We start from the raw sequence: 8,417 nt of genomic DNA on the forward strand, positions 1-8,417 counted from the left end.
GGAGTTATATATAACTTTGCAAGTGCAGTTAAAGTGTATATGCCACATACATGCCTCTAAAATGATTCTAACATATTTCATGCATAAAGATACGTCCTAATTAAAAGGCCAATAACCGTTTAGTGTCAAGATCCTAATGTCAGTCATACTGTAGAATTTAAAATGGCTACCAGGAGCTAATTAGGTTTTACAGTGAAAGAAGCTACAAGCAAAAGCAGCGTTTTGTGAGTCCTCTCTGCAATATTCATTTTTTGGGGGGTGGGGGTTTTGGATCCTATAACTCTAACTCCCCTTCTTACTTGTCTCCAAATGTGAGTGCATGCACAACTTGGACCAGAAATAGCACTTCAAAGTTTTGCATTACGCTGGGGCTGTGATGTCTCTGAAGGCTACAGCTGTGAGCCTCATGAACCCCATGCGCAAAGGCCATTTAATAAACATCTTTTGGATCCGTCATGTCTCAAAATATTGACTCAATTTCTAACGTGCTGGATATGACGCTGTCAGCAGCGATTTTGACAAGTCAATTCAGAGAAATAACAAAGAGGAATATAGTTTGCTAATTATTTTGTGTGTGAGTGTCCCATTGTTCACCATATTCGGCGATTTACTTTGGTTTATATCTGAAGACGACACGTTCAGTCATCCATATGTCCAGCTGATTTTCTTATGAACGAAAATAAAAAGGAGATTCAGAGACTGTCGAGCGCCTGTGACAATAAATTTAGGTTGTAGTTTTACAACCTTCACTAATTACCAATGATGACCGGAGAAGTCAAATAACACGCATACACATTTGATACTAGACATCAAAGTGATCAGTGATGTGTGTGACCTTCTTCAGGTCACTTTCACGCACTTTATTTTTGTCTGCAACTACTCAAAAAAATTCATAACTATTAAAGTAATAACTGTTAATTGTAAGTGTATTAGTAGGACAAGACAAAAATATATTTTATTCAAGTAAATTAGTTAAAATGTCGGCCATTCATGTTTGTTACACAGACAAAAAGATGTCCACCGTGCTGAAGATTAATCCGTGTACAGTAACATCCAAACATTTCTCAACATTTAATGAGCCCACATTGGGTTTTTTAAATGGTCCTGTTCGTCGGCTGACTGTTTAAAAAGTGCATGGAGAAAAAAAAATCTGCAGTGAGCGGTAGATAATTTATACGGCATGTTGTTATGATCCTTAACTAACCGCTTTCTTTTACGCATTCAGACAAAAATCATAAAATAATCACTAAGATCAAGTTTTATACTTTGCAGGATAATATGTAGTAACCGATACTTACAGTACACACACGTTTTATTTTGAACTTAAGTCTTCAACGGCACCACCTCCTGTGACCCTCAGCTGCTGCCATCCTGGGTCTAAAGCAAAATTACCCCGGATCATAACAACAGGTCCCGTCCATTACATTTTTTTTTACCCTCGGAACAATGGCCGCAGCTCGCCCTATTCAAAAGTACTACACACACGGATCCCACCAAGCAGAGCTCTGGAGTCAACACTGTGGTACGCGCTGAAGGGCAAACGACTGGATATGTAAATATGGGTATTTATCAAAGCGCGTATTAATGGTATGTACTCCGGACTATTTTAAACTCCCACGTGGAGTTTTCCTTTTGGTTAAGTAGACAAGTTTTTCTCCGCGGACGCCGATCTTTTACGTGCGTAAAGTTGTGCGTAATTTGTGCGCAGAGTTGTCCTTCACACGTTGCAGGGCAAGATGAAGATATCACTGCATTATTTATGATCCTTACAACTTTTATAGTGGCAATATGCATACTCTTCCCGAGGCAGTCTGTTTTGTAATTGCATAATCAAAGTGGGGGGAATAGCTCTTTCATAGCGCTCAGCCTTTGTTCGCTGCGACAAAAGAAAGACGACTGTTTATCTGGATCAACTTTTTAGGACTTTTATTGTACAATAACCTTTGCATAACAACTATTTTTCTCAAGCGTTGCCGGCGACACTGCGCATGCGCGCTGGCTGCTTGCTGTCACTAAGACATTTTTCTTCACGTTGGAAACTGTCACTGGTGACGTCAATCACCGAGCTCTGACCAATTAGAGCGCAGGGTGATTGTTTAGCTCCACGGGCTGCAGCGCCTACCATGAATCTCTATTCAGTATCAAAGCGTCCTGCTGCTGCCTCTCAACCGAATGGGATTCCATGTAGTCTGCAGATAGACTTAACTTTATAAAGTATTTTTTCTTTATTTTTCATTGCGATTAAAATATATTTGTCATCATCATTATTATTTTGCCTGCTGTCAAGTTATTCTAAAATTAGGAAGTAATGAGCGTGGATGCATTGGGAAGCCCCGTGATGGACCCTACGTTTTCCAAACGGAACACGGCGCTGAGATTAGTTGACTTGGCAGGGGCTCACCACCATCACCATCATCACCACCATACCCCTCAGAGCGTGACAGGCTTCCCGGGGTTCAGCAGCCATCCACACTCAATGGCTCACTCGCACCCTGGGGAGATTACTGCGGAACCCCGCCTGGGGCCGAGTCCATTCGGGCCAGAACACATGGGGCACTCCGCGGCCCTCAAAATCAGCCCAGCCCATCATTATCCCCACCACCATCACCACCACCACAATCATCATATGGCAGGCCACAGTGAAGTGGTCTCCAGTCAAACGGGAGCTTTTGGCCCGGTTCAGGCGACATCGGTCCCCTATTCTATGTCTCACACGGCCCAGGCTTTATCCGCAGGTAGGGATTTCCTCATCCGGAGAGATCTGACAGCTCAAGCCATGCCAGTACTGACTGACCAGACTGCTGGTTCAGCCTCTCACCACGGAATGTTTGTCTCAACAACAGGTAGCTATCCCGGACACTATGGTCATCACCCTGATGCTGGGAATCATACCCTCTTCTCCGGACTCCATCACGACCAGCCTTCTAGCGGATCACCGGGTGGCCAAGCGTTGAATGGACAAATAAGGTTAGGACTACCTGGAGAAATGTATGTTAGGTCTGATCACTTGAGTCAAGTGGCAAGCTCCAGGGCTGATCCGTTCTCCGCCTCGCCTTTGCATGGCTACGGTGGTCTGAATCTGAACATGAATCTTAGCGCTCACCACCACCACCACCACCACGGAGCCGGTGCCTTTTTCCGCTACATGAGGCAGCCGATAAAGCAAGAGCTGATTTGCAAGTGGCTGGAGCCGGAGCTCTCGCCGAAGAAACTTTGCTCCAAAACTTACAGCACCATGCACGAACTCGTAACGCATGTGACGGTGGAGCACGTTGGAGGACCGGAGCAGGCGAACCATATATGTTTTTGGGAAGAGTGTCCGAGGGAAGGGAAACCTTTTAAAGCGAAGTACAAACTGGTAAATCACATTCGAGTGCACACCGGGGAGAAACCGTTCCCATGCCCGTTCCCTGGCTGTGGGAAAGTGTTTGCAAGATCCGAGAACCTTAAGATTCACAAAAGGACGCACACAGGTCAGTAGCCAAAAGGAAATGTTGGAAATTCACTATAATGAGTGAAAACAAAATAATCAAGTCGCATGTTGAAAATTAAATATAGGCTTTGTATAGTATCCACATTGGTTCAGGTTGTGTTTTTATGAGCTTTAATTTTCCTGTCTTTGATTTTAAGTTAATTTAAAATATACTCTGATGGGCCATGGCAATTAATCAATCTGCGCTGCTGGTACATCAACACGCCAACAGCTACTGGTCACTTGTTTGTTATGAGTTGCATCAGCACTCGCCAAGTTTTACAAAAGGTACAGCTTGGGGATTAGGGAACAGCTCACTCAGGCGTTTGACGGTTCGACCTCTTGTTTACACCACAGCACAAAGACTGAGGCCCATGTCAGGTCTCGTCCATGTAGTTTAGTGCATGCCAGATATGACTGGCAGCAAAGTTGGATAGGTGCATCTTCACATTCAGTGTAACTGATATGATGAACCGGTAGTGATGCTTTCTTTTTCTTTCCAGCCACTTGTTGCTCTGTTTAGTAGCTGTTTTATGCATCCTCCTTAATTTCAGTTTTATAATAATTAAATAATAATAATGGACATTTAAAGCTACAAAGAAGGGAGTAATACCATTAAATGTATTGTAGCAGCTTTATATTTGTTATCCATGGACATGCATGGTGAAATAATAAGCATGCTTTTGGAATGATCAGCTTTTGATTGCCTTTAGTCAAAGCAACAAGTTGACAAGTGCATGCGGCTAAAAATAATTCACCAACAGGTTGGCAGAGCTGCCTCCGTCTGTAATAAATGACGTGTGTACAATGGAGCAGCTCTGATTTAACTTTAAACACATATAATTGTACAATATGGCTGCTTGCCTCGGTGCACCAATAACGTGCGGTGGAGCTAGTGAAGGGGGGGAAAGGCCTTAAAATGTCGAGTCAGACTTGTAAATGAATACAATGATTACTTTTCTTTTCATTTTTCCCGGTGGCTGCATGGCACTCCCCCTCTGCTCTGTTTCTGCACCCTATGTATTATTCATATAATTTGCTCACATTACCTAAGTACAAATCTGTTAAATTATTTCTGTGTGTTGACTCCCAAGGGGCTTGGTCTTTCGTATCGTGTTTAAAACCTAACCGAAAGTGTGCTTATGACTGGGGCTGCCCCTGGGGTCTGTTCCTTGACGGTTTCTTGTACTACACTAATATCCTTGATTGGCTCTCTCAACCCAACAGCTGAAGGTCAAATTGATATTCAACCCGCAAGTGTAATTAGACAGAGGCAATTACATATTCTCAAAAGCTTTAATCGGAGGAGAAAAAAATCAGCAGTGGATGATTCCCGTGTAATTTATTCAGATTGTCTTTTTTTTGCCTTGTCATAATCAGATAGAAATACTTGTTATTAAGACGGAAGATTAGACCCAGTCCATAACCATTTTGCAAGATTTCAAACAGCAGACAGACTGCGTTAGCACACAGTAGGCGAAGCCTGGCTGTGTCGATACTTTCATTTATCATTAGTTTCAGTTGGTTTTGGGCCCTGCTATTTCTGTGCTCATAGGTTGTCTGTTTTGACGTATGCAGACGCCAGGTATAGACCCAGGACAGTAGGGGTTCAGCCCTCCTGTTTACACCAGACTGAGACTCGTGGCAGGTCTGTCCAAATAGACAAACTTTTAAAGTGTAAGTGCAGGGGGAAGCGTGTTTACTGTTAATACTATATATATATATATATATATATATATATATATATATATATATATATATATATATATATATATATATATATATATATATATTGTGTGTGTGTGTGTGTAAATGACATTTGAAAATAGGCTATAACAAAAATAACCAAAGTGGCTGCAATTGTACCAGCTTTAGAAATATATTTATTTTGAAATGTTTTGGCCACATGTAGGCTACCTACATGGATACTTGTTGCTAGTTTATTATAAGCCCATGCATGCCCATAAAGTGGGGTAACCCACAGTGTTGGTGTATTTAAACGTTAGAGATTTGTTCTATCAAGCTGCTAGAAACTGGGAGGATGGGGTCTGAAATAAAAAGCACAATACCTTATAGGTGAACATCAAATATCACTGCTTTTTTTTTTTTAGATATGTAGTTTGTTGATTTATATTCTCTTGTGTCACCATCACTGTAACACAGGTGAGAAGCCCTTCAAATGTGAGTTTGACGGCTGCGACAGACGCTTCGCCAACAGCAGTGACCGGAAAAAGCACTCCCACGTCCACACCAGCGATAAGCCCTACAACTGTAAAGTGAGAGGCTGCGATAAGTCCTACACACATCCAAGCTCTCTGAGGAAGCACATGAAGGTGCACTGCAAGTCCCCCCCGCCCAGTTCAGGCTACGAGTCCTCCACCCCGTCCCTGGTCTCCCCCTCCTCAGACTTGGGCCGGGAGCCAGGAGGCTCATCGGTGCTGTCGGAGCCGGTGGGATCCTCCCAGCCCGCGAATTTAAGCGAGTGGTACGTGTGCCACAGTTCAGGTGCCAGCGGCGCCCAAACACCACCCAGCGGACCCTCCACGCCCGACCCCACAGACGAGCCACCTTACAGAAACCCAGAACCGAGGGACGCGTTTTAACCCAATTGGACCCAAGCACGGTGACAGAAGTGACAGAACACATTTTCAAAAAGCTCAACTATTAAAAATGGTTTGGCTTCGGTGCCTATAAGCCTGTGAGGGCCCACTGGTCCCCCCCAACCCCCTTTTGGATGAGCCACCGAACAGACACCCAGAGCCAAGAGACGCAATTTAACCACAATGGAAGGAACATGTGCAAACCTTAAAGACGTGCTAATTTCCAGGCACAATAAAAGAATATATTTTCAAACCTCAGCAAATCCAAACGGTTGGCTCAGTGCCTGTGCGCCCTAACGGCCCACTGGTCCACTTGTGGAGAGAGTCGTGTAAATCCGTCCGACTATGTGGTGCATTATTGTAGGCTTAGGCATGTTGGTGTAAACTTATTTTGTAAATTCGAGTTTTGACTTCTATATGGTTTTATTTATTTTTCAATCTGCTCTTGGAGGATTTTGTATTATGGAACCAAAGTGCATGTTTCAATTAGGTCCAAAAAAATGTACATTTGTAAATTTTGTAAGTTTCGATGTGTTGATGTTTTTGTAAGGATCTGCCTCAAAGCAGCTTCTTACTGATTACTGCAGTTATTTGTACAAACATTTTATGTTTACAGCATTTTCGTCCATTTGTGCCATTGGGGGTCAGCAATCGGCCTGTTTCATACGCCTGCAGTATTTGATATACGACCGTGAAATTATAAATGTTTTATCAAAGTGGGCATTTTGTGATTTTGTATCATTGTCGTCAATATATATATTTTTCCTTTTTGAATATCTGAAATCGAGAGGCACTCAAAATTCGTACCGAATTGCCTTGTAATTTGTGAGTATTTTGAATAAATCTTGTATGACTAAAGTGAAAACTCTGCTGAGCCATTCGGGTTTATGTGGAATTTACAATCAGTCTAAAAGTGGCCATTTTTCCTGGGGAATATGTGCAAAATATTTTTTTTTATGTCTTTGAAAAATATGTCCTTTAAAAAAAAAACTGTTGCTACCTTTACACACAGCCTGTAGGCAAGCTCCAGTAATAATGTCACCATGTCTGAGTTTAAGTTTCAGATAAAACTGCTGAAATTCAAAGAAACTTCATGTAATGAAACGTCCTTTATATGACATTTAAAGATTTTATTTTCTCTGTTAAAAGGGGGCGACTTAAATTTTGCTCCACTTTTGTGTTAAGTCTTACTTTCTCAGTTGAGCTGTGGTTTGATGCAGACGTGGGCAGAGTTTGATGAAGGGCTACAATATTCTGATCCAGACTTCAAAGAACACTTTGTACAAAGAGCCATTTTTTCACGACGGTGAATCCTCATGGTGAATTAAGATTTCTATAGCAATAGCCAAGTCAAACTCAAATGATATGGGGCCAAGTCCGTGGACTCAAAAGCCCGCTCTAAAGAATGTAATATTTGCTTCCCATGGGGTAGGAAACGGTAATCTATGTCCTTTATATTGCAGACGAGGGCAGTATAAAGAAGAAAAATATATTCTTTTGCTGCAGGCCTACTTTACGACAATCAAAGGAGAAGCCGCTAAAACGCAGTTGTCCCACACCATAATAGACTTGCATTGCAAGAGGGCCGAACTGCTCAATGGAAACATGTAACAATAATCATAATGTAGGCTCTATGCATAAAATATAAATCCATGAGAGCTTGGCTGCATGTAATGAAAATTGCACGTTAGTAATAGACGTATAAACGGATGATTTCAGCATTGAACATCTGCAGAGAACTCGAGATTCTTATAGTATAAAATAAAAACGAGACGTGTCAAAGGAGCTTGAAGAGGAGTGAAAATGTGCAGCTTAGCCATAAACCTGAAGATCTCTGCTGTGCTGGGAAAACTTTTGGCTGAGGGGGACATTTTTACTCCGGCCTTGACTGAGGCAGAAGTGGGTGGAAACAACACAGCTACAACTCCCCTAATACGTGTATGGAGTTTGGTTAAGTGCATGACAGTTTGCTCTGTGGAAGGGGCCCAGCTGAAAGAAAAGAATAAACGCTAAACCAACCGAATAGAAGAAGATGATGATGATGCTGCTTTCTTTTGGCACCAGTAGAGAAAAAAACAAAGGAAGGAAAGAAAAAAACCAACAAGATAGTTGGATCTCAATTGAAAGTGGGAGGCTTTGAAGTGGAAGTTTGTATCAGAGGGATTCTTCTAGGTCGTCTGAACGACGTTGATGACACGGAAAGCCTTTTGTCACCGATTTGTTGGGCTCTTCTCTATTGGGCTCCTCTCTATTGGGCCGTCTAAAGCTTTTAGTTCCAGTCGTCAATATGGACAAGAACTAACTGAGTCGCGTTAAAACATTTTCCATTCAGCGCTGAGAGTGAA

At 42.3% G+C, this 8,417-nt stretch overlaps 1 protein-coding gene across 2 annotated transcripts; it reads left to right on the forward strand.

The window, feature by feature from the left end:
* Positions 1-2,129: 2,129 nt before the first annotated feature.
* zic4 (zic family member 4) lies at positions 2,130-6,937 on the forward strand. 2 transcript variants are annotated; one of them, XM_038729089.1, is made up of 3 exons: positions 2,130-2,735; positions 2,844-3,473; positions 5,636-6,937. In XM_038729089.1, exons 1-3 carry the CDS (start codon positions 2,309-2,311, stop codon positions 6,073-6,075), a joined length of 1,497 nt encoding a protein of 498 aa, XP_038585017.1. In that variant the 5' UTR covers positions 2,130-2,308; the 3' UTR covers positions 6,076-6,937. The 2 variants fall into 2 exon arrangements, with proteins under 2 accessions (XP_038585017.1, XP_038585010.1); XM_038729082.1 differs by having other exon boundaries at positions 2,134-3,473.
* The last annotated feature ends 1,480 nt before the right edge of the window (positions 6,938-8,417 follow it).

The sequence above is a fragment of the Micropterus salmoides genome, unplaced genomic scaffold (genome assembly GCF_014851395.1).
Source record: "Micropterus salmoides isolate LMB-PRFRI ecotype aquatic unplaced genomic scaffold, ASM1485139v1 Ms_hic_scaffold_1, whole genome shotgun sequence".
NCBI lineage: Eukaryota > Metazoa > Chordata > Actinopteri > Centrarchiformes > Centrarchidae > Micropterus > Micropterus salmoides.

Excerpts from the sequence above, each read along its gene's own strand:
- zic4 (XM_038729082.1), top strand. The coding sequence starts at position 2,309 with ATGAGCGTGGATGCATTGGGAAGCCCCGTGATGGACCCTACGTTTTCC. Across the intron at positions 3,474-5,635 it reads TCACAAAAGGACGCACACAG|GTGAGAAGCCCTTCAAATGT; the intron begins GTCAGTAGCCAA and ends ACTGTAACACAG.